Source organism: Sander lucioperca, chromosome 6, assembly GCF_008315115.2.
Source record: "Sander lucioperca isolate FBNREF2018 chromosome 6, SLUC_FBN_1.2, whole genome shotgun sequence".
NCBI classification, from domain to species: Eukaryota; Metazoa; Chordata; class Actinopteri; order Perciformes; family Percidae; genus Sander; species Sander lucioperca.
In genome coordinates, this window is record NC_050178.1 from 43,441,368 (window position 1) to 43,467,226 (window position 25,859).

Genomic DNA, 25,859 nt, shown 5'->3' on the forward strand with positions numbered 1-25,859 from the left:
ATTTCCCCACTTCCCATTCATTAGGCTCGTTGGAGATGAGCTGCGCCTCGCCTGTAAAGTGGACGAGAGCAGGCGGCAGCAGCAGTGGGCAGGGACAAAAAGCCGCGGTCAAGTCGTATAGTTTCCAGCTGTTTCCAGCAGCCTTCAGGCTGAACAGGAAGTCACAGAAATACTCACATCCTGTTAGGTCCGATTCTGATATAATACAATGTTGTCAGACCCATATATCAGCTTGTACACAGTCTCCAGTTGTTTTAGTTATGACAGAGTAGCTGTCACACTGCTCTACATGTGATCTGTTGCTGATTTTAATAAACAACAATTTCTTTAATCTGAACGGATTTAATCTCTCTGACTTCTAAATGTCACCATCAGCTACACAACATGTGTTCTGTACAGATAAGCCTTTAAATCAGACAAATAGCAGGTAAAATCCCTCCAATTCAAAAACAGTAAAAAGTTTATATGAAACGTCATCATGTTGAGTTGATTCAGAACCAATCAGCTTAGAGCCAGGAGTTTCCCATCATGCCCTGGGTCTTGCAGTCGGTGGAAAGCAACTGCAGCGCCTGGCTCCAAAAAATGCGGCCGCCTTGATCTCGTGAGGTTATCGTTGCCCACGTGTGCATGACGTCAGAGCGTCAGGATCAAGTCGGACACAAATCTAACCAGCATGCATTGGGCGGCGATCGCTGGTGACTGATTCTGCGCCGGCCTGGCTCATCCCGAACGAGCCCATTGTCTATGTGAGCAGCCGGGCAATGCATTCTGGTAGCATTGCGGCACTTTTAGGAACAAAGTTACAGTTGAATCCAGACTACTTTATGCAAATCAAGGGCGTCCAGCTCGACTCGCCGCCTCTCGAAAACTCACGATAATCTTTTAAACTGACCACTGATGATCTGAAATGAAGACCGATTCAGCAGCTACATAGCTTGTTTCTCGCATAAAATGTTTTCCGAAACACGGCTAACTATTTTCGTGAAATAATCAAAGTATATAAATAAAAGTTTTTAAACGAGCCGCCATGTTGGTTGGTCAGACAGCCCACGAGTGAAGAGTCCGTCCAATCAGCTGCCGCCATCGCGGTTGTGTGAGGGTGTAGCCTGTTTTTCTTTGTCTGTCATTGGTCAATGAAGAGAAACTGATAACTGCTAGTGGCGAGCCCATCAAGCGTCCAATGCTGGGAAGCGGGGCAGTCCCTGCCGTCCAAAACGCCACTGTGGACTAAGGCTGCACGATATGAGGAAAATCTGCAATATGCGATAACTATATTACTTGCGATTAATAAACAGATATTAAAGTGTACTCAGTTTTGCCTTTCTGCAGCTTTCAGTATTCTGCTGAAATACGACAAATTGAATTTAAAACAAATGAAAATAAATGATTTTCCAACATTCTGTTAGTGAACATTGAATTGAATATAAAAGGCACCACTAAAAAAATGATTTTTAAAGTGCAGTTTTCTACTGATATTTTCTTTTAACTAAAAGAAAAAATCTCTGAGTGTCGCGATATGTCACAGCCTTTCGCGATGTGTTTATTTCGCCAGTTGATATTACGATGACGATATAAAAAAAGGATATTTTGTGCAGCCCTACTGTGGACACGTACCATAAGGGTGAGTTGATTTGTACACCAAAGTTGTGCTTTGTGTTGGACAGGTCGCCATGAACATCCTGAACTCGGGGAGGTTCAGTATGGGCAGTTCTTCAGCTGGAATGATTAAAAAACTGATCGGTAAAAACCCTGTACAGCAGCTGAGATAACTGATTCAGAACTTAGATGTGTGGGTTTTTATAAAATGTCTTCACTTTGACATCATCTCTGTCTGGCTTTCTGTAGAAATGACCTCCGAGTACGCTGCAACCAGAAAGCAGTTCAACAAAAGCCTGGGTGAATTTGGTATGATTCAGGTACAGTCAACTTTTCCAACTCATCACTGAGTATGTTTACACGCACACTAATATTGCACTATTATTCAGAAAATGACAATATTCCGAATTTGATACGGGTCATGTAAATAGCACATTCCCTTTGGATATTACGAATAAGGTCTTTTTCCGAATTTAGCATTTTGACAATTAAGACGTGTGTGATATGCCGGAATTATTCAGGTTTTAGAAGCATTCTTTGGACATGTATACAGCACATTCGGAATATGCGTCTCAATCAGGGGTTTTCACCGCAATTTGCGACAGTTTACGGTCAGCTCTGTGCGTTGCTATGGTTGTTGTACACAAACCAACCAGCCAACAGTTTGCAGGGCTGCGGTAGAGATGCATGCCCAAAAGAAAAGCCCACATCTCTGTTCAGACATTACAACATTATAAAATACTTGGATATCAACAGGTTTTTGGATATGCACAAACATCGCAACGGCGACCTTTTCAAGAAGGTAGTTAAAGGATTGAAAGAGTGACACTGTGTTTGCACGGTCAAATAAATCCGCCAATGGTGGACAACTTTGAAAAAATCCTATTTTGAACAGCTGCATGTAAACAGGAATATTAGTAGAATATTCACTTTCATTAGCCATGTAAACAGCTTAGTCTGAATATTGTATTTTTCAGAATAAGGGCGAAAACTGGAATATTATGTGCATGTGAACATAGTCAGTGAGTCTTGTAAATAATCCCCACCACTCTGTGAGGTCAGTGCTGAATAAGGTGTGTTTTTGCCCTGTTACTGCAGGAGAAGTTTGCATTGATGGCTCTTAATGTCTTTGTGATGGAGAGCATGGCGTACCTGACAGCAGGGATGATGGATAGACCGGGGCTTCCAGACTGTTCTCTAGAGGCTGCCATGGTTAAGGTTAGATGGCTCTGTCATTAAACTTTGTTTATATAAAATTAAAACATTAACAACACAAAACAAAATGTCTCATGATGCGTATTCTCGATCTTCTGTTCAGGTGTTCAGCTCAGAGGGAGGCTGGATTTGTGTCAGTGAAGCTCTTCAGATCCTCGGCGGTCTGGGTTATACGAAGAACTACCCCTACGAACGCTACGTCAGGGACTGTCGCATCCTGCCTATATTTGAGGTACTCTTAATAGTTATTCAGCCATTAAAATCAGGTCCATAGATATAGGGTTGGGTACCGAAACCCGGTGCCAATATGGCCGGTTCCTAAACGACTGGTATCTACCGGACCGAATGACGACGCCGATTTCGGTGGCACTTAAATGCCTGCGCTGCATTTTGGTGCTCTGAAACAGAATTTACAGGCAACGGAAGCATTGATTCACGTGACGCTAGTTAACACTACACTTGGCAGCAGGTAATGTTAGCCTACCGTTAGCTAGCAGCTGGCTTAAACACGGTTAAAATGCTGACAGCTAAACGGTGCAAAGCGTGGCTGTATTTCACCGGAAGGGACCGACAGGACTTAATGGTGCGTTCAATTGCACCTTGTAATCTTATGATGCATTCAAAGTTGTTGTAAAATATTCTTCTGTCTTTTTAGTGGTTCTTCTTTTTGTCGTTTCACAGCAATTAAATGGTGAAATAAGTTATTGTTATTGCATTTTAAATAAATCATTTCAATTTGACCATTTGGCCTTAGCAATAAACAAGCCGTGAAATTATATAAACATAATAATATTCAGACATTTTCACAGTTTGTTTTGTAGACAGTCAAACATTTCTTTCTGCTCCACTACTCTACTGTAGTTGGTTTGTTAAGATGATCCGTTCTTAAGTGGCCACCAGGTGGCACATTTGACTTTGGAAACCAAGATCTTCCATGGATTATTCTTTAGTTGAGGTTTAAGTGTTCTCTTTGTAGTTGATGAATGGACTGAGCAGCTTTTTATCAGCCATTTAAACATTTAACATAACATAAAGTATTCCTATGTGTCATAAGGTGTGAATCATTCATAATCAGTCAAATCAGAATTTTGTTTTTTAAATGAGATTGTCCATGTTTTATTGGTATGTGGAACTCTTGAAAATATCAAAATGTAGTGTGGTGCCCTGTTATCCCACAGTACACCCGCACACACATACACCACCTTTTTATTGTGTTCTTCGTGGGCTGTATTGCCCCCTACATGTAGTATAATAGATGTGAAATTGATAGTGTGCCGTGTTTAGATTCTGTTGCTGTTTCCAGGGTACCAATGAAATCCTGAGGATGTACATCGCTCTCACTGGAATGCAGTATGCCGGCAAAGTCCTCACAGGGAAAATAAAGTAAGAATATGACTTTGTTTAATCGTTTACACATAATCATTTGTTCCATTGTTATTATAAAAAAAATATTTCATAGTATTGTATTGGTTTGGTGCAGCTTTAAATGAAAGGTTTCTCTGGTCTTGAAGCCGGCATCACAGATAAAATGTCATTTTCAGAGATGATTAGATGTGTGTGTCTGTGAGGTCTTGATTACATTTTCTTGTGTGTAAAGGCCCAGATATACTCGCTTTTTAACAATGCGTACGCGTAGATAAGTGGCCACGGCGTGAACGGCAGTGTTTACATCCTTGCCTGCATACTTTGCGTGTACCTGGAGGATTTAAAGCAACACTAGAGAACATTTTGTAACTTAAAATAATGTTTCCAAAGTCGTTTCAGTGGTTCATCAACTCGTAACAGGGTGAACTGTTCATTCATTCGTTTTGCGGCTTTCTACCGGCTATAACCGCACTATGCAAGTTTGCCAGATCGGGTAGCGGATCTGTAGTTCGAATAAGACATAATGGGACAATTCCGCTTCCAACCTGTAGGAGGACTGAAGTGGGAAAAGTTCTTTAGTGTTGCTTTAATGTATATCCACTAGGGGGCAGATCAGGGCCACATCGTCCCCGGCTGACACCGGAAGCCACGTCCTGGGCTGGAGTGTGGAACAGCTGCTGACCGGCCTGTCAGATGATATACCGTCCCCGTGTTCATGTGCTCAGTTACATCTTGTGGATGCGTAGCGTTAATTTCTGAAGACGTGAGCAACCTCCGACGCTCCAAAGGAATGCAGGAAACGCGTGACAGTTTATTAAAAAGATAGTTTATAAAGACAGTACCGTTCACGTATACAGGCGGGCGCCATCTTGGAAAACAGTCATGATCAGTCGAAATACGAACGCTGTGTTTGATGTTACTGGTTACTGGTTGCACGCTCATGACTGTTTTCCAAGATGGCGCCCGCATATAAACATAAACGCTGCTGTCTTTATAATCTATCTTTTAATAAACTGTCTGTACACCTACAATGTTCTCAATGCTTCGGTTTACATGTTTACATTATGCTACCGTTGAAGTGTGGTGATATTTTGAGGCTTGTTAGTGGTGTAGAAATAGCAATTTACCATCTGCCCCGAAGGCTAGTGTTACAAGCTAATCACCGGTTTGCGCTAGCTTGTTTCTAGCTACATACACATTCGATTAGCATGAAAACATGCAGTATTCCAGAGAACGGTCGACACGGTGCACATATGTCATTAACCCCTAGGTTCATTTTGCGCTAGAATTGTCCTTTAAGCAGTCTTAGCCAAAATACCATCAACGAGTTTGTGTAATTCATGAAAACACCCACATGGGTCTTCAGCTCGTCTTTAGTCTCAGTCTTTTCTCTGCTCTGCCTGCAGGGAGATGAAGAAAGGAAATATAGGTCTGGCTTTGGGCATGCTGGGTAAGAAACTGAAGAACTCATTCGGAAGTTCAGTGGACCTCGGCCTGACAGGAAAAGACGGAGTGGTGCATCCCAGCTTGGCAGTAAGAACTTTTTTTTTAACTTTTAAAGGATACATTTTCTGCACGCCTTAGATGTGTTCGTTGAGGCTCAGGAGTTTTCTGTTTGCAGGAAAGTGCAAAGAAGTTTGAACAGAATGTCGGCCTTTTTGGATCGACTGTGGAGAGCCTGCTGTACAGATATGGAAAGGTAACATTTGATTGATTTTACATTCTGGAAAAAACATCAGATTTTACTGCTCAAATGTTTCCTTTGAACGAAATTCCCATTTGTCTTAAATGGCTGAATGTTTGAGTTGTTTCTTAAAGAGAGTGGATTTCTGCTCATATCTTCCAATCCCTGTGTTCTCTTTTTCTTTCTTCACTGTGCTTTTGTAATCACGGCTTCCTTGCATCTTGGAAAAAGGTCAGCTTTCCAAACCCTTAAGGCCGTTACACACCGACCAGACAGCTGACCGTCGGCAGTAAAGCCAGTGTGACTGATCAGTCTCCCCGAATTGGTCAAAATAGTTCCTCAGAACACACCGAAGAGACGAGACGTAATACATCTCCATAACAGCAGGCGGTGCTAATCTGTATTGTCGCCCAAAAAAGGAAAACCGGCAGCTGATTGGACGAACACATCACGTGGGTCTGGCTGCTAATTCCAGATTTTGGATTTTTCACCCGGCCATTAATGGCGACTCATTCAGAATACGATCTCATATTGGACTAAAATAGTTCACCGAAACATGTTTCTGAAAACATTCTAAGAGAGAAATAGGCCGTGCAGTTGCTGAATCTGTCTTCATTTCAGATCAACAAAGGTCAGTTTAAAAGATTTTCGTCAGAGGCTTAGTCATAGTCATCCCATTCGCCATTTCTGGGTGACTCCCGACTGCCCTGTCTCTGACTGAGCATGCCAGGTCGGCCAAAATGAAGGCGAATGGCTCCTCCAACGGACGACGACACAGAACACACCGAACAGACTCGAGTCACCGACCTCGCCAGACTGTCCAATGGCCGATTATCGGCCCGGTGTGTAGCTGCCTTTACTTTGTGTATCATTCGCCTATATTTCGATCCAATATACTTTTATTTTTAATTTTTTTTATTTTACCTTTATTTTACCAGGGAAAAATCACATTGAGATTAAAATCTCTTTTACAAGTGAGCCCTGGCCAAGAAGGCAGCACATAAAAATACACTTTAACAGACAATAAATAACAGACAGACAGGAATGGACAGCAATAATAAATAAGAAAATAAAAACAGAAAATCACGAGAATATACGAGTGTCCTCGGAGGGCTTTCATTACACTGCACTCTTCAACTGCTGAAGTATAAGACCGTGAGCCTTTAAGTCCAAACTGCTTAAAGCAACAGTTTGTAACTTTTATAAAAAACAGGCTTTTGTCACATTTGCTGAAACTGTCACTCTATCCTGACTGTAGTACACGAAACAGATAATCTGTGATTCAACCAATCAGAGCTGAGGAGTCTTTAACGTAGTGTCAATGACTGCACATGTCCAACTAGGCAGCAGCGCTGATCAAAGTCGAGCCAAAACCAAGCACCGGCCAACCGGCCAGGGAACACTTTCTCATTTCACAGCTGAACAGTTCGCTAAAATATGTTTCTGGAAACATTTGGGGCCAGAAATATGCAATGCAGTAACAGAAGCTTGATTCATATTTGATCAGTGCTGCCTAGTTTGACAGTTTGATTGGCGTTAACAAGCAGTCATTGACACTGCGTTAGAGACTCCTCGGTTCTGATTGGTTGTTAATCTTCAGGCGCAGGGGAATTTTGCAGTGCCATTAGTAGCACTAGGAGGAGGCCTCGGGGAAGACCCAGGACTAGGTGGAGGGATTATATCTCCAACCTGGCCTGGGAACGCCTCGGGATCCCCCAGTCGGAGCTGGTTAATGTGGCTCGGGAAAGGGAAGTTTGGGGTCCCCTGATGGAGCTGCTGCCCCCACGACCCGACCCCGGATAAGCAGATGAAGATGGATGGATGGATATTTGTTAGAATTTACACAATAACGTTGTGGAAAAAATAAATAATACTGGGAGCTAAGTAATGGGCCCGTTCCAAACAGGCACATGCTCCAAACGGGCACTGCACTAGTTTTTATAAAAGTTACCAACTGTGGCTTTAAAGGTGCTGTAGGTAGGATTGTGAAGATCCAGGACTTAGCCAAAAAATGTGAACATCAACTTCTCAGTCCCTCCCCCCTTTCCGCTAAAGCCCAAAACGTTCTCCTAAGCCCCTCCCCCCACAAGAGAGAATGAATGCGTGTGCATGAGCAGTGATTGACACGCAGTTAGACACGCCCCCCCCCCGGCCCTGATTGGAGCATCTGAACAGGGAGAGGTGGATTTTTGCAAATCTCACTCCAGGCTGTAGGTGGAGCTAGAGGAGCAAGATTTTTATGAAATTACCTTACTTCATGTAGTTCTACAGGAACATAGGGTCAGTTTCAGCAAATATGACAGAAAGTTAGTTTTAGAAGTCTTACCTACTGCACCTTTAAATCAAAATAAATAAACGTCCCATTCGCTGTTTGTCGAGGGACCCAAGGCGCTGCTAACTTCTGGGTTGGCCTACAAAAATACATCGTCCCTGCAGCACTCTGTAGGTATCACATATTATCATCCTGGTGTCTGTAGGTATCACATATTAGCCCAGATGTCATCCTGGTGTCTGTGTGGACTCTGCCAAACAACCTCCAAACACAGGAAGTAATTAATCACAACAAAAAAAAAAAAAAAAGCTAAATCCAAACAGTTTCCTAAAGCAGCTGTGAGAGCTCAGCCAAGCCAAGAACACATTTCTGGGAAAAGTCTTCCTCGATGCCATATGGGTTGGGGATTGCAAGAAAATGATTTACCTCATGAATTACACCCCCCCACTGTATTACAGAGACACATTTCATTTCTGAGGTTGGAAATGATCGATAATTGATGTGTGTGTGTGTGTGTGTGTGTGTGTGTGTGTGTGTGTGTGTGTGTGTGTGTGTGTCTTCCCATTGATGTTGTCAGACCATAGTGGATGAACAGCTCGTCCTGAAGAGAGTAGCAGATGTGATGATCAACCTCTACGCTATGACTGCGGTCCTGTCCAGAACCAGCCGCTCCATCAGCATCGGGCTCAGGAATCACGACCACGAGGTGTGTACAGTACACACACACACACACACACACACACACACACACACACACACACACACACACACACCAAGGCTTTAATTAAGACTAGGGCTGGGCGAAATAGAGAAAATCAGATATTCTTGACCAAATACCTCGATGACGATATTGTAGGGTTGACTATTGCTTCTTTAAAAAAATATAATAGACTTTAGATAAATAATCATCAAGATTTTCGATATAATGACTAAGTGGTTAAAGGCAAATAATAGAACAGCTAGAACAGTCTGGTAAGTTTAGAAAATGACATCACTTTACTATAATGCAGCCTGTAATACAACACTAAAAGACAACACTTAAGCTATATTACAATGTTATGATATCCAAAATCTGAGACGATATCTAGTCTCATATCGCGATATCGATATAACATTTATTGCCCAGCTGTAATTAAGACCTATTAAGGTTAAGCTTTTTTTTAGCCCAGCAGAATTGAGAAGACAGAAGATGTCAATCAATCAGACTACACACACCCAAGCTGTGTTCAAACCGTTCCCTATCACGGAAATAGTGCACTATATAGTGTGTTCGCCATTTTGTAATGGTGTTCGAATTCTCTGCGATAAATGTCATTCACTATATAGTCCACTATAAAATCCCCACAATACACTGCTAATTTGAGCGTACCTACGATGTACCCTACATTTTACTCCCGTATACCACAATGCAACGCGGCCGTGTTTTCCCGGAGGAGAAGAAGAAGCAGAAATCACCGCGAAAACTGAGAAGGAAAAATGGAGCGGACTTTGGTGCCTAAACAGTGTAACTGTAACATATAACATGCAACATATGGCGTTTTTCCATTACATGGTACCTGCTCGACTCGCCTCGACTCTACTCGACACACTGTGCGTCCGTTTTCCATTGCAGATTTTAGTACCGCCTCAGCGTGGCTGCTGGTCGTCTTATATGCCGGGTCAACGCACACACCAGCGCACAAGTATAAACAATGGGCCACTTGAGCTTGTTTTACAGTTCTGCGGAGGCTCCACGCAGAGTTTTCTCCGTAGCCTAAAGTGGCCTGATGTTTATACTTGTGCACTGGTGTGTGCGTTGAGCCGGCATGTGTGTGTGTACGTAGGCTACGGCGAAAGCTCTGCCTGGAGCCTCCGCAGAACTGTAGTGTAAAACAAGCGGCGCCGTAGTAAACTGCGACACACAGACAGAGCGTAGAAGGTGTGTGTTGCCAGAAGACACATTTAGTTTCAGAAGAAGCTGGAGGCAGCAAAAAAACCACAGCTGGCTAAACTGTTTAAAAATAGCGGGTTTGTTCAGGACACCCCCCTCTGTTGCTTTCACGTCACCTTTTCGGCTCGCCTCAGCTCGCTTGGAACCTCGACTGAGGAGGTACTAAAAAAAAGTACCTGTTAGCAGGTACCAGGGACTTTTTTTCGTAATGGAAAACCAAAAAAGGCGAGTAGAGTCGAGGCGAGTCGAGCAGGTACCATGTAGTGGAAAAACGCCAATATATTCAACCTTTTACTATTCTCCTGGGTGCTCGGTTTGTAACAGGGACATAAGTATTTTAGTTTGGGTTTGTTGACATGATGCTGGGCGCGCCCGCCTCCGTCACACCATCAACAGCCGCATCTCCTGACGCAAGTCACGCAGCGGTGTGTTTTCACTGTGTCTGAAATCTGGTTTGGTCGTTCCCTCTATAGTTCGCTATTTAATAAACACTGTATAGGGAACAGTGAGTGAGTGAATGAGGGAGCGGTTTCCAACACAGCTCCACACAGTCCTGGGAAGAGGCCCAATTAGCCAGATTAACTCAGAACACCTGTGTGGGTGCTGCAGCATGCCACGACATGTTGTCACCTCTAACTCTGCGTGCAAACAAACATGTTGATTAGGCCTGTCGTCTGCATATGCTTTGACTTGTTAACTCCAATAGCTAGTATAGCTATCATTTTCACCCCACCGTTTTGTAGAGGTGTAACCTGTGCTGCTCCACCTTCACGGGGAAAACAGATCTTATGAAAGCAGATGTAGGTGAAGGAGGACACTAATTACAGGTTAATGTGTGCTGTGTGTAATCCCAAACAGTGATGCAGAGCTCGCACACACACACACACACACACACACACACACACACACACACCCACAGACACACCCACAGACACACTCAACAGAGAGACATTAAAGAAGGCAGTGAATGCTTTGTATTATCCTCTTTTGCAACACCCCTCTGTGTTTCAGATGGGCAGCCCTGCGTGTTCCTCTCCGCTGTAGCTACAGGCAGAAATGTCAGCAAACATGCAACAGGCCACCTTTTGTAAAACACACACAGAATCTGTTGAGATCCTGTCGAACTGATAGTCATTTTGAAATGGTGGTTTTAAAGTAATTCAAACCAAGTTCTGAATTATTTTAAAAGCAAATATGGCTTTAATTGATTAAGCTTTCATCCACTGTGATTATAAAAGCTTGGTTAGGTTGGACTTAGATCTGTGATGTGTAGAAAAGTGCTAATCCGACTTATGTTTATAAAATAATTGTTAGTATTATTGATGAAACTCGTGTCTAATGTTTCCACATGTTGTGTGCTGCGTTTGAAGATGAAAATTGAATCCTAACGTGTTTGCAATTGCCTCATTTTAGATTTTGTTTTTATGATTACTTTCAGACATTCTGTGCTTTTAACTGAGGCAGTTAAAATGAAATCTAAATATGATGCAGGAGGCCTGCATCATATTTAGTTTTCATTTGTGTGTTTTCCAGTTCCAGGATTCATGTCTGCAGGTTCTCATGAATGAAAGAGTGTTGTTCATTTTTTTTCCTAGGTGCTGCTCGCAAACACATTCTGCGGCGACGCTTTCTTCAAGAACAATTACTTGATGACTCAGTTGCAAAAACGTAAGTACAACACAAAATGGTAATTGAGAACAGCCCCTTGCCTCTTTTTTCTTTTACTGCATCGGAGTACAAAAGACTTGCATATGTTGTGGAATTTCCCCAACACACCCCACATACCAACACTTAAACCCCTCGCTGCTTTTCGTTTTCACACTGTGCGTGTGTTTTTTTTTAATGACATAATGTAATCCAGAGTTATCCGGTGACATGATCCAGACAAATGAGAATGTTTTGTATTTCACAACTGAAAGTTGTTTTGTAATTCCCGTGTCGATCTGTTCCAGACTCTCCTGAGAACAACGATGCCAACATCAAGAAGATCGCCAGAGAGGTCTTGGAGAAGAGAGCCTACGTCTGCTCCCACCCTCTTGAAAGAACATACTGAGCTCTCCCAATGTGACCATAATACTGTCTCCTCTATTCTGATTGGACAATACGGAACAGGAGAATTCACAGTTCCAATGCTTAGTCTTCTTGTAATAATTCGGTTCAGATTATTTTTTACAGAACAACTAATAAATTAAGAGATTTATATTAGTAGTTAGTGTATTTTATTAATTTATGGCTAACCTTTTGGAAAATGGGCGTTCTCTTCTGATGGCATTAAATGAGTTTAATCACAGTGATCTTCAAGTTTGCTGCTATAATTCATTATTACGCAAGATAGTTTTAATGTTTAAAAGAAAGAAGTGGCAGGAGCGCTTCTGGTATCCTTTTAACCACCGGTGCTCATGGAAGGGAATACAGGTCACAAAAAGGAAGAAGAATTAAGATCAAGAAAGTAATAAAGAATCCTGTCCAGGCACAGGTCAGACTCGAACCCTGGACCTCTAAGTATATGTGCGCCTGCTCTACCCACTGAGCCAACCCGGCCACAGTTTTTGTCACTTTTCTTCTGCGCTTTTTTGACATTTTTGAAGCTTTTTCTGTCATTTTTCTCACTTTTTTCAACGTTCTTTTATCAATTTATCAATAAATTTGAGTAAAACCCCCAAATTCGAGGCGACCTCAAGCTCACCCAGTGAGAGCGTGCGCCCCATGTAGGCTGAGGCCTTTTCAGCGGCGCGGGTTCGAATCTGACCTGCTGCCCTTTGCTGCGTGTCATCCCCCATCTCTCTCCCACCTTTCCTGTCTATCCCCTGTCACTCACTCTGAAATAAAAGGGAAAAGCCCCAAAAAAATAATCTTTAAAAATAAAAAAAAACTTCAGTGAAAGTAGTGAACTGATCATTTATTTTACTTGTAAAGAGCGTTGTAGTGAACCATCCACGTTATTTTTTTGGACATTTTGCTTTGATAGAAACCCGAATTTCTGATATAGAAACTTTTAGAAAATGGGTCAAATTGACCCGAAGACAACAGGAGGGTTAACACATAGAGCAAGACATTAAAAATCAATCAACGCGTGTCGGCTTGAGCCTTCCTCAGGGTGTGAGGTACAGTTCTTATTGGCCTATTTGGTCTTCAGGCAGGGTTCAAAATTAACTTTTTCATCCACCAGCCAAATGGCTTGGGAATATTCACATTTCACCAGCCACTCAACAGATTAGCCTTGTTTTTTTGGCTGGTGAGTGAAGCGGATCTACAAGCCGATTGCAAATTTGACCAGCTTTTGGCTGGTGGATGGTGCTAATGTTGAACCCTGTCTGCAGGGTACAGTTCTTGTGGGTTCTGCCTTCTACCAATGTTCCTGAAAGGCTGGACAGCTGATGTGTGCGTCTTCATGTTTGGTTCATACTTTTGAAAAGTGAAGATACTCCTCTCGTCGTCTGTCAGAGGCAGGGCAGTCCGCTTGTACAGGAACGAATGCTGCTTATTGAATCCGCTGTAAGAAGCAACAGAACATACTACATGAACACAAAGCCCTCGGGATTTTCTCTACTATGTGGGTTTCTTTTTTTTTTAATAAAATCTAACTTAAAACTGACATGTAGTGGTACTTGTTGTACATGGAGTTTTGTCTGGCGATGGCGTTGTTTTTGCTGCAGAGGCTGCAGTTCCCACAGGGGCCTGGGGCCAGAGCCACACTCTTCTGTTTCTCTGCTTGGTTGTCACCCAAGTTCATCACATACAGTTGAGGCAAGGGCTGCAACACATAAAACCGCTGTTGGCTTAAGAACTTAAGGTTATTACAGTCAACTGCAACCAGCATCCAGACAAACACTGAACTGATGCAAGCATTGTGGAAAAAAACAGCAGTGACATTGTGAAAGGGTTATTCGTAGTGATGATGCACCTACAGAGAATTATCTCCTCAATCTGCAGCTCCCCTTGGCTTTACGGAGATTTTTACAGGGTTTGAGCTCATTGTTTAGCTTTCCGGCCAACAACTTTGCTGTTTTGGTTTTGGTTCGCTCTCATAGCGTCCTTTTCGGCTGCAACAGAGAGCTGTTTTCAGTGTGTAGGCTCTTACAAACCCACTGTACACTATCTGCTCAGTGCCAAACAGCAGACAGACACAGTTGGAGCCTAGCTGGGGAACACCGTGGAGCATATAGCAGCTAAAGAGCCAGATATTTCCCTCAGGAGTTGGTAGAGACCAAAAACTGAGCTAAAACAAGCAAGAAACGGACTTTTGAGGTATGACGTAACACGACTAGAGTACAGAAGATAAAAGAGAATGGCCTTAGGATCAACAAAGCTTCTTTCATACTTTGGCCTTAAATTAATGAAAAAGTGAAAGCAGATCCTTAATTATGTGTCCTTTAAAAATGCAGCTCATTAATGACAGCTATACGCTTCTCACCAAAGCCAGTCAGCAGTTTTGTAAGTTAATTAGTTGTAAAAGAAAAACCGCTCTGAATCAAGACAATAGGTGATTCTTATGTATACTGGGGTTCCACCTATTTCTTGAATTTGTCTTGGCAATGTTGGATTACCCACAGATTTCTAGAAGTCATTCCACATTAAAGGGATAGTTTGGATCTTTTGAAGTGTGGTTGTATGAGGAACTTGGCCATAGTCGGTGTACAGTAGAAGGCGGTCGGCATGCCCCCAGTTTGGAGAAGCAGGCAGGAGTACCGACACGGAAGCTTAGTAATGTGCTGCTGTTGACGGGGCCAGCACGGGTGGCAGCAAAACTTATTTTAGCCACCTAATTAAAAAACAATATCGGTTTAAAGCTATAGTGCGTAGTTTCTGTCGCCCACATGAGAAATTCTAGGTAATGACAACAAAACTGTCGGCCCATCCACATTATACAAGCCTTCGGTGATCGCACACCACCCCCACCCCTCCACACAGTTGCTTGTAAACCAAGGAGGACACGGAGGATTAAAAAAACATGATGGACTCTTCAGTGGAGGTCATTATCGTCGTCTTCTGAACATAGTCACACTGAGAAATCCAGAGAGTTGTGTGGAGCTGATAGTCTTAATTAGCTTTGTATTAACTCATTTGGCAATGGCTTGAATGTAACGGTTGTCATTAATTTAAAAAGGTTACACACTAAAAGGCGAAAGGGGCTGTCTGATGGCAAGCTAAAGCGGTGAAAATATTCTAAATATAGCGTACACTTAAACTGCTACTTCATTTTTAAATTGGGTTTTGCTGCTCTTTGTGCTGCCCCGGTCAACATTATTACATTGCTCAGTGTCTGCTTCTCCAAACTGTTGGCATGCCGACTGCCATACAACCCCACTTCAAAATATCTGAACTATCCCTTTTAGAGCATTTCAAAAATAATGGCATGAAGTCACAGCATGAAAATCGTGCTGCTGTCCAGATATTACATCTAAAGTCATCTAAATAACCTAAAATACTGTACCTTCAGCACCATGCCTGGTTTCCTCAGTGAATACTTCTTAGGCTCATCTTTCAGTATATCCTGAAATCTCTCTGAGTTTCCCCCCATGTGACACTTGAACTCTGGGAAGGAGCCCTTGCCAGGTGGGTTGGTGCTGCCGCCAGGAAGCAGCTTCTTCAGCCAGCGACAGTACTGAGCTCTGGCTGCCTCGAGCTGCTCCTGCTGCAGAGGGTCTCCTGAGGATCAACAGCACACACACTGAACTCTGTGGATTAAAAACTCAATAGATGTTATGCTTTTCTGATCATATAACTGATAGACTAAACAGCAAAGACATTGATTTTACTTCACTGGATGGTTGGACAAACAACAGGACAGACATTAAAGCTATAGTGTAGTTTCTGTCGCCCCCATGATTAATTCTTGGTAAGGACAACAAAACTGTCGGCCCATCCACATGATACAAGCCTTCTGTGATCGCGCACCACCCCCACCCCTCCTCCTCCTCCTCCACGCAGTTGCTAGTAGCCAAGGAGGACACGGAGGATAAAAAAAACATGATGGACTCTTCAGAAGAGGTAATTATCTTCACTCTGGTTTTTTTGCGCGCGAAAGTCGCCGGACGCCACAATCTTCTGAACATAGTCCTACTGAGAAATACAGAGAGAGCTGTGTGGAGCTGATAGTTTTAATTAGCTTTGTATTAACTTATTTGGCAATGGCTTGAATGTAACGGACGTTTATTAATGTAAAAAAGTTACGGACTAAAGCTTCAACAGATCATTTTTGTTCACTGCTTATATCACTGAGGTTCCTCCCCGACCAAAATCTATTCTCCAGTGTGGAGTGGGAGTGTGTTACTCAGCAGCAAAAACTGATACTGGCTCAGACAGCCGCCATCTGGAGCTTCGATCAAAACAAATCAATATCGGACCTCAATACTAAGAAAAAGCTTATGGCCCAGACATTATAGGAAAACTCCACTCTTGGATACTCTTAGACTGTTGAATTTAGTCCTGAGTCATTTATAGCCATCCCTTTTTCCCCATGTTTTGTACAGTTTTATCATTTAAAATAGCAAAGTTGTTACGAGGTATCTTTGAAACCCAACCGGTGGGAGCAACAACAGTGCCAGTTTGTGAGTTTTGGGTGACTCACCATCTACATGAAATGGCACATGCAGTGCTTGTGTGGCAAGAAAAGTACTGTGTGTTCTAGTCTATATCGACGACTAACGTCTGGCAATGCGAGATTGTGCGTCCCAACAGCATCAAAACAATGGCAAATGCGTAACGCTGCTTGGTATGACTAAATCCAAACTGTTGCAAGTTGTTCAAAGACAACATTAAAGTTGGGCCTTAATGCTTATCCTACAACATGGTGGTTTAATACCTCACCTGATACATTTCAGTTAGTCAACTAATTCATTGGATAAGAATATTTGTCGTCTAGTCCTCATGTCCATGTCAGTCCCAACAAAGCAGGGATTGGGGAGTTACGACAATCCCTGCCACGACAAGAACTTAAAACTTTTTACCCATGAGACCCCGGTTCTGAAAACAGCCTGATTTAAGTCTTTAAATGAGCAAAACACATAGAACTCATATAGGGCCCTATTTTAACAATCTAAGCGCACGGCGTGAAGCATTAACTCTTCCTCTAGCTGTGCCAGACTCTCTGTTATCCAATGTAAAGTACTCTTTAGACTGCACTATAGCAAAGATAAACTCTTCAAACTTTATCCACATAGGACTACTGAAGCTTGTGACAGATGCTCTCAGACGCCGTGCAATCTGACACACACACCCCTTTAGATGTGACTTCCACGGGCAGCAGACAACCTATGTTACATCCTCTTACTTATTTTTATTACTATTATTATTATTATTTATTTTATATTGTTTATTGGTTTATTATTTTTCCACAAGTATGGGCTGTTATCTAAAACTGATTGGAGTCATTGACCTATTGTTGTTGTTGTTAAGATGTAAGGGTCTCTGGGGTGGGTGGGTGGGTGGGTGGGTGGGGAAAAAAAATGAAAATGTGACTCTGTGGATGTATTGTTTACTGCATGTCAAAGGATTATTTTAGCACCCTATGTCTACTGGAAAGGACAAGTTAGCTGTAAATAAGCTAATGTTAGCAAGGCAAGCTGAGGCACTTGCTAACATAATACTGCATAGCTTTCTGATTTATACACATGCGTTAGCTTAATTTACAGATTAATAGTTAGCCTAAAGGCTCTGACACACCAACCCGACGGCTGACCGTCGGCAGAACCTCCCCGAGTTTGTCAAAAAAGTGCCTCGCAACACACCGAAGCGACGCCGACTTGAGCGTACGTTCTGCGCGTGCGCGGGACGTAATACGTCTCCATAACAGCAGGTATATGTATTGTCGCCCAAAAAATGAAAACCAGCAGCTGATTGGACGAACGCGTCACGTGGGTCTGGCTTCTCCCAAATTTCAAAGCCGACCATAATGGCGGCTCGTTCGGAATACAATCTCATATTTTACGAAGATAGTTCACCGAAACGCGTTTCTGAAAACATTTTAAACGAGAAATAGGCCGTGCAGTTGCTGAATCTGTCTTCATTTCAGATCGACAAAGGTCAGTGAAAAAAGTTTTTTTTTGTCAGATTTGAGAGGCGTTAGTCACGCTCATCCCGCTCGTCATTTCCGGGTTAGCACTCCACCAATCAGATTGGTCATTGAGTCCGACTGCCCGCCTTCCGACCCAGCAATTTGGCCCAATTCAGCACCAATTCGGCCCAAATGAAGGGTTAGTGTGTAAAAAAGCTTGCTGTTTGATTCTGACACCGAATGCCGACATTTACAGCTAATGTCTTAGATGGCTACAAGGGAAATATCTCAGTGGGACATCTGGTTAGCATTTGGCCAGTTCCTCACAGGAAAGAAGAAACACACCACCTATACATGAAAGGTGTAACACTTTAAGCAGTTAAAAGTTACTTATTGATGCAGCACAGCCTACCGGCTAGGTGACTAGTGACAGGAAGTGGGTGGAAGAAAGTAGGTTGTCTGTAGAGCTGAAAGTCCTCAGAGCGCTGGCTCCAGGCCCACACGTCCCTTGAAAGTGTAGGCTTCAATATAGTGGCATGTAGGATGTTCTCTCTCCATGGCTGGAAGCACAGTGAACAGAAGTATTATCAATGTACAGTGCTGCTCATGAGTATTGGAACCCCTGCTACAGTTGACTAAAAAGAGGAATAAAAAGAAATCATCTTTTGGAAATTGATGTTAATGCCTTAATTGAAAAAAATAGGAAAAATCCAACCTTTGAGAACACCAATTTTCTTTGTGAATGAATAATGTATCCTGGATCCATGAAATAACTGGCCTTTAAAAATAAAAATCTGCCTGCCTCTATGGGAATTTATAGAGGTGTCTATACTTACGCCCCTGTATTTTAAGGAAGAACATTTATTTATCTACGATACATTTCCACTGTAACCATCTAATACTCTTGTGTCAAACTCAAGGCCCGCGGGCCGAACCCAGCCACTCGCAGATTTTGATCTGGCCCCCATATCAGTTTAGGTTCCCAAAAGATTTGTCCCGCTTAGTTGTGCGCCAAACCAAAACATGGGAAACTTGTTTTTCAAACTGTAATTATGCTACACTCAAACAGAATTTGGCAGAATTACTGAATTTAAGACTTTTCATATTGGGGTTGTAAAACAGGTTGATGTTTTGTTGTTGCTGTCATTGTTTTGGTTGATTTGTTAAAGTGTAACTATGATGGCTAAGGAATTTTTTTTGCTGACTTTTGTAGGGCTTTATGTTGACACAAATGTGTCAAAAGGCGACAATGTCAAAAAAAGTGACAAAAATGTAACTAAAAAAAAGCGACACATTTTAAAAAAGTGACAAATGTCTGAGAAAGCCACCAAAAAAGTTAGAAACAGCAACAAAAATGACAAAAAAAAGCTACAAAAATGTCAAAAAAGCAGCATGCAATAATACAGTCAAATATATTTTACTTTGTCAATGAAATAAAAGCATGTCAATAAACTTTACATGTCTGACCCTTGTGATGTGATGTGATGTGATTCTCTTTTTCCAGGCCCTTAGTGAAGTTGAGTTTGACACCCCTGCTCAAATATGTCTACATTAGAGGATGGATACCCGAACCGAGCCCGACGGGCCGGGCCGGGTTCGGACAGATATTTAGAAATGATGTTCGGGTTTGGGTCGGGCTCGGTGACATCAGTGCGATAAGGCATTAAACATTTTAAATTTAAAAAAGCTTATTATGTAGGTGCGCGCCTGTGTTAACGTGCGCTGATGCCTCATCTGTTGACATTTCCGAATGCCTTCCTACAGTTGCTTAATAAAAGCTTTCCACACAAACAAACGTACATGTGTCATTAGTATGAGAAAAAAATGAGATTTTAACTGTGTCGGGCTCATGTCAGGCTTGGACGTAAATTTCTCAATGCCTGTCGGGCTCGGGTCGGGTTCGGTTACTGCTCTGTCGAACGCGGGCCGGGCTCGGACAGAAAAATGCGGCCCGATCCGCAATCTAGTGTACATACACACCCTAACAATGACTTTCTCTGGAGAGAACAGCAAGGTTAATATTATTAGGCATGTCCTATTATATACTACTGGGTCATAGAGAAGTAAAGAGTCTAAAAAATGTTATCCCTGTGCTAAGATTCATGGGAATGTCAAAGGCATCACCTTCCTCAGCTCTTCCACACGAGCCTCATCTGGGTGTCTAGGGTGCACTTTGGACTTGTCGCTGCTCATACTGAACCAAACCGGAGAGGCAGCAGTGGAGTCATTTTTAGAAGGCACACCTTCTTGCTCCACTGTAGCACTCCAATACTGCTGACTGTAGGTAAACCTCCGCCCTGGCACCTGGCAATATCATCAGAGAAGCACAATACATTTCAGTTCATCTTCGCTGGACACTTTCTTTGTCTCAGCACACACAAAACATAACGAATAATGCCAGCCTTATCCTTTTAACTACATAAGTACTTCATTGTGACTTCATTGACTTTACATTTTTGCTGGCAATTTTTAAATACAGGTTTAGATTATTGGATTTGTCCTTTTAATCTCTAACAGATATAGGCATATGCATGAAGAATCTGTAGGCAACTGGACAAGATTTGTAGTCCGAGTAGTATTGACCAATCACATTTGAGTAGGCTTGCAGTAAGTAAAAAGCAAACCAAAAGTAAGCGAAGAGGCGAAATGCGTTGGCTGAAATGCAATTTCGGAACCCACTGGCTATTGTCTGACAATTTTTATATTCATTAGCTTTTTCAATCATTTATCTGCATTCATGTGCAGGTATCTGTTTATAGAGACGTCGTCTCTCAACTCCAACTCCATTCTCTTGTCTCAAGTCTCTAAACAAAACCCACCGCACAGAAGAGGAAGTTGTAAACATTCATCCAACCTTGGACATCTCTTTGCGGAGCAGCTCCTTGGCTTGTTCAGTTGAGTTGAAGGTCTGGATGCTGTAGTTGTGTGTTGGCCTGGCTTCAGACTGTTCGATCCTTAATACAGCAGCCTCTGGCCTCTGCAACCGCTCACTTTCCTCTTGAACCTTTTTAATATTGTCCTGGAAAGTGATGCATAACATTATGAGTGGCTCAGTTAATTAGTCCGATTCTACTCAGAATTATTTTACGCCTACAGACCTGAATGAAGTCCTTGGACTGTTTATGCGGCAACTGCTGGCTGTTGTGTTTCCATTTCATGTACTCTCTGTTGTGCGTGTTGAGCAGTGGACGTCTTTTAACGCGGACAGGCAGAGTGGACATGTCCACCTTGGTGTTTGCCCAGGCTTTTTGCTCCCACTGCTCAGCATATTCCTTGCTCATGCTGAGAATCATGTCAGCTGAGGGGAAGAGGCTGCACTGCACCACATCTTTGAGTTGCCTTACTTGACAAAGCTGGCTTAACCTAGGCAAGGCAAGGCAAGGCAAGGCAGCTCTATTTAAATAGTACATTTCAGCAACAAGGCAATTCAAAGGGCTTTACATAAAACGATAAGGAGCCGTTATAAACAATGTTAGAGAGAATATAAAAACAGCTAAAACTCGTAAAAACCTAGGCAAAATAAAAGAATGCGTTGCCATGCAACCCCGCCATGACAACCACTGTAGTGAAGGAAGTGAGGCGTGTACAGTAGCTGCCCTCACGTGCTTCAAATATTCGCTGTTGATTAGTACCGAAGCTTCGAAGCACAACAACTGGTATTCGGGATGAATAAAACAGGCAAATCACAGGTATGGTCCTTTAAGGCCACTGTAACTAAATGAGTACCTTAACAAAGCTTGGAAGCAGAGTTGGGGGACCATGCCTCTAACGTAGACCAGAGGCTGTCTCATGATGGTCTCTAGTGACTCATGTAGATGGATAGGAGTCAGGCCCACATCTAGTGAGTCATAGATGCGCTTGAAGAAACACAGGTTTGAATTGTAGAGGACTATCACCTGCTCCTCCTCACTCCCACTCAGCCTGCAAAACATCACACAAGCTGCAGGAATCTCATTGGAATTTAAACACTGGATCCAAATGGACAGCACAGCTGAAAAGTGTTAGCACTAGCTGTTAGGGCAAGATAGTGTTCATGGGCTTACTTCATCGGAACAGCATCGCAAAGTCTCTTCACCGCTTTATGTTTCAGCCCTTCAAGAACAAAGATGTGTTTCCTCTTATCGAGCACGTGGAATCCTGTGACAAAATCCAGATCCTTGCTCTCGTCGTTTTTGAAAGTCATTATGTAATTTGATAGGGAATTCTCTATATTTTCCAGTGAGTGTGAGTCCAGATGGAAAGCTGATGCGTTGATTCTGAGGATTTCGGACCTCAGCTTGGTCATCAAAGGGAAGTTGTTGTAATCGAAGAGGTAGATGATGCGCCCAAACGGACCGTCACAGGACTCCAGTTCACAGCTGTTGTTCTTAATGTTGAGTGGACAAGCTATCTCAATCTTGACTTTGAGTTGAGAATTGGCATCAAAATAATGGCCTTGTTGTATTGGCTCTCTACTAGCTGCCGTGTCTGTCATCTTACTGCATGCACTTTGCTTCCTGTTCAGCAGCGGAGGTGGAGGGGAGCATTTGATCGGTGAGCGCACCTTTAGGCTTTTCTTCCCAAGTAGCAGCTCAGAGAAGTTCAGGCTTGCAATACCGTGAGAGTTAACGACTGCTGCCTTCTGTTTTAATAGTGCCGCACCACACAGGATGCCTTTATCTGACCCGGTGCCAAGCACTGCTGGGGTTTTCTGAGTTTCTTCCAACTTTCTGTCACGATCATGGACTTCTATCTCAAGAGGTGGACCGGAGAGGAACTCTTTGAGCTCTTCAGGACTCATCAAGCCAGTCAGGATCACATTCACATCCCTGAAGTAGACTTTGGTGCCATGCTTGTGAAACTTTGTTCTGTGCAAGTTATGGAACTTGTACTGGCAATATACAGGCATACATTTTTCCTGGGAAAACAAAAAAATGAATACATTTACACTCTGTGCAAGGTATGGAACTTGAACTGGCAAAATACAGGCACACATTTTTTTCCTGTAACTGTCATATGCTCACTGCTAAATATGGGGGGGATAAAAAATCGTATGTATCTATCTTTTATTTTTTTGCGACGATTTTTAAAATTGATTCTTTTCCCTAGAATCGATATTTGTTTTTGTAAAAGAAGGAAAAGAAAATCACAATACTCAATACTATCGAGTCGCAATACTTCTAGAATCGCAATAAATAAATAAATACTGCAATACAAATCAAATGTATCCCATGTATCGTGAAAGTATCGAATCAGGATAAATATCATCCCAGCCCTACTGCTAAATTAGCCTGGTCCTACCAGACTCTGGTACATTAACCTGGTCCTACCAGACTCTGGTCCATTAACCTGATCCTACCAGACTCTGGTCCATTAGCCTGGTCCTACCAGACTCTGGTACACTAGCCTGGTCCTACCAGACTCTGGTCCATTAGCCTGGTCCTACCAGACTCTGGTACATTAGCCTGGTCCTACCAGACTCTGGTCCATTAGCCTGGTCCTACCAGACTCTGGTACATTAGCCTGGTCCTACCAGACTCTGGTCCATTAGCCTGGTCCTACCAGACTCTGGTCCATTTCATTGGTCCAGAGAGTCTGGCCTCTCTCCATTGACAAGTGTTAACTTCCTTGAAGGCGGGTACTCTGTTGAAGTTTAAAACTATTGGATCTGCCCAGAGCCACTCTGGATCTGCCATAACTAATCGCTAACGTTTGGTCGTGACGTCAGCTTAGCATCGCTAGCGTTAGCCTTAGCCAACTCCTTCACCACTAACAGAGCGAGCTGGAAAATCAAACTGTTCCCGAACCCCGTGGGGAGGAGGGTCACAACAACATGGCAACCAACACAACTCAGCAAAGATTGTTCTTGCTCGGGCTTTAACTTCTGGATATTCGGCAGCGTTGCCACAACGGACCGAATGACTTCGCTCGCAACTTTCTCCGCCGCCATTACGGAACTACAACTCAAATTAGCGCACGGCCTCAACGTCATCGTTCTTAGCCACTCCCTCTGTTCACTGATTGGACCGCCAAATATTTGGCCGGAGAAAACCCAAGAATATACCGCAAACCCAGACGGAGTACTGAAGGAAAATGAAAATTGAGCTGAAGTACGTAGGATAGCGGAGCCAGGCTACTGCTAAATGTCAAAGCTTGCAAATAAAATGGTATCACTTATGAAAACTAAATAGTGAATGAGGTGTACATGTACAGTGCAAGCCAAGTATTTATTGTGACATTTTTAATAAACATTAAGTGAGTCGTGAGTCGCACCTGTAAGACGTGGAAGGGGACTGGGGATGAAGGCATTGATGTGGCAGACAAAATTGTGATGACCAGTGGATTGAGTTCAGCCTTTAGTTGGTCAGATATTAATGGTCTGTCCAGAGAGATGTTGCACATGACCTCAAAAACACCAGATGAACAGACTGGGAAGCATTCAGTCAATGACGTCTCACCTTGCAGGCACAAAAACAACAGACAAAATGCTTTTGTGGTTAACATAATGTCTGACATTTTAAATCTTATGATCCACCACTTTGGTCCAGACTGAAAACACTGGAAAGATCTCAATGAGGTTTGGCATTGAGATATTCAAAGTCACCAGAGGATGAATCCGTATGACTTTGGTTGATCCCCTCACTTTTGTCTCTAGTGCTACCATGAGGTTGAGACTGGGATTGACATGAAACGACTGGGATTGTTATGAAATTTGGTACAGACTTTTATTTTCCCCACGGGATGAATAGTAGTAACTTTGGGATCATCTGACTTTTCATCTAGTGCCATCATCAGGTCAAAATTTCAACTTTCTGGAAACTTTTCCCCCTCATTGACCTGTGTAATTTCAGACATTCACACAACACGCAAGCAAGTACATGTGTACATAGTGTATTACATGGAAGTGTACTAATGGAAGTATCCGAATTGAGACACAAACTTAGTCTCGTTCCCTAGTTTCTACTTAGGTTAATACGACAAGTAATACCTACAAAAAGAGTTGGTCCACATTGTTTGCCCATCATATGACTATAATTACATTACATTTTCTCCAGTGAGATCAATCTGAGGGGTTGCAAGGTGATTAGCAGGGCAAGAACCAGAAAAAAAATACATATTTTTCTGCCACACATTTAATGATGTTTATTATTCATCGTTTTTCTTATTAGGATAGTTTTACCTCTTCAGTTCTCAAATATGTAATAAAATAAAGACAAAAGTGACACTGTGGTTGAAGTGGTCATAACCAGGAGACATACAGGATGTATATGATGAGGGGTCTCAGGTAGACGTTGCTTTGTTTTAAACACTGTTTTAGAGGCTATCCATGTGAATGAAAGGCTGACTCACCTGCAAACAAACGAATAGGACTGATTTCAGCTGAGGCAGTGCCATTGTTTTTGATATCCTCAAGGTCCAAAGCATCAGTTGTGGGTTTTTGAAATTCTGTTTTGGTGAGAAGAGCCAAGTTATTGTCTATAAACAGGGTTAAGAAAGATATATCTATAGCTTAATTCAATTCAGTTCAATTTTCTTTATAGTATCAAATCATAACAAGAGTTATCTCGAGACACTTTACAGATAGAGTAGGTCTATTTAGTAGACCACACTCTATAATTTACAAAGCCCCAACAATTCCAGTAATTCCCCCAAGAGCAAGCATTTAGTGCGACAGTGGCGAGGAAAAACTCCTTTTAGGAAGAAACCTCGGCAGACCCAGGCTCTTGGTAGGCGGTGTCTGACGGTGCCGGTTGGGGGTGTGATGAACAGTGGCAATAATAGTCACAATAAAGATGGAACAGTGACTAGAAAATGGTAGTCG

At 42.6% G+C, this 25,859-nt stretch overlaps 2 protein-coding genes across 5 annotated transcripts in view; one reads left to right on the forward strand and one right to left on the reverse strand.

Annotated features, from left to right (window-relative positions):
- acad9 (acyl-CoA dehydrogenase family, member 9) overlaps positions 1 to 12,350 on the forward strand; it is a 28,712-nt gene extending 16,362 nt beyond the window's left edge. For both annotated transcript variants that reach the window (XM_031280111.1, XM_031280102.1), the window contains 10 exons: positions 1,665 to 1,740; positions 1,846 to 1,916; positions 2,695 to 2,814; positions 2,915 to 3,043; positions 4,115 to 4,194; positions 5,583 to 5,709; positions 5,798 to 5,875; positions 8,710 to 8,838; positions 11,658 to 11,730; positions 12,015 to 12,350. In XM_031280111.1, coding sequence (XP_031135971.1) covers positions 1,665 to 1,740; positions 1,846 to 1,916; positions 2,695 to 2,814; positions 2,915 to 3,043; positions 4,115 to 4,194; positions 5,583 to 5,709; positions 5,798 to 5,875; positions 8,710 to 8,838; positions 11,658 to 11,730; positions 12,015 to 12,115 — 984 coding nt within the window. In that variant the 3' untranslated portion in view covers positions 12,116 to 12,350. The remainder of the gene's footprint in view (positions 1 to 1,664; positions 1,741 to 1,845; positions 1,917 to 2,694; positions 2,815 to 2,914; positions 3,044 to 4,114; positions 4,195 to 5,582; positions 5,710 to 5,797; positions 5,876 to 8,709; positions 8,839 to 11,657; positions 11,731 to 12,014) is intronic.
- Positions 12,351 to 13,060: 710 nt separating this feature from the next.
- cfap92 (cilia and flagella associated protein 92 (putative)) overlaps positions 13,061 to 25,859 on the reverse strand; it is a 17,078-nt gene continuing 4,279 nt past the window's right edge. For 2 of the 3 annotated variants that reach the window (XM_036002374.1, XM_036002373.1), the window contains 11 exons: positions 25,388 to 25,483; positions 24,311 to 24,495; positions 22,102 to 22,955; positions 21,785 to 21,979; positions 21,157 to 21,421; positions 20,913 to 21,077; positions 20,183 to 20,362; positions 18,471 to 18,618; positions 15,497 to 15,711; positions 13,659 to 13,816; positions 13,061 to 13,555 (listed from right to left, as the gene is read on the reverse strand). In XM_036002374.1, coding sequence (XP_035858267.1) covers positions 13,360 to 13,555; positions 13,659 to 13,816; positions 15,497 to 15,711; positions 18,471 to 18,618; positions 20,183 to 20,362; positions 20,913 to 21,077; positions 21,157 to 21,421; positions 21,785 to 21,979; positions 22,102 to 22,955; positions 24,311 to 24,495; positions 25,388 to 25,483 — 2,657 coding nt within the window. In that variant the 3' untranslated portion in view covers positions 13,061 to 13,359. Of the gene's footprint in view, positions 13,556 to 13,658; positions 13,817 to 15,496; positions 15,712 to 18,470; positions 18,619 to 20,182; positions 20,363 to 20,912; positions 21,078 to 21,156; positions 21,422 to 21,784; positions 21,980 to 22,101; positions 22,956 to 24,310; positions 24,496 to 25,387; positions 25,487 to 25,859 lie in introns of all 3 variants that reach the window. The other variant, XM_036002375.1, reaches the window with a different exon arrangement.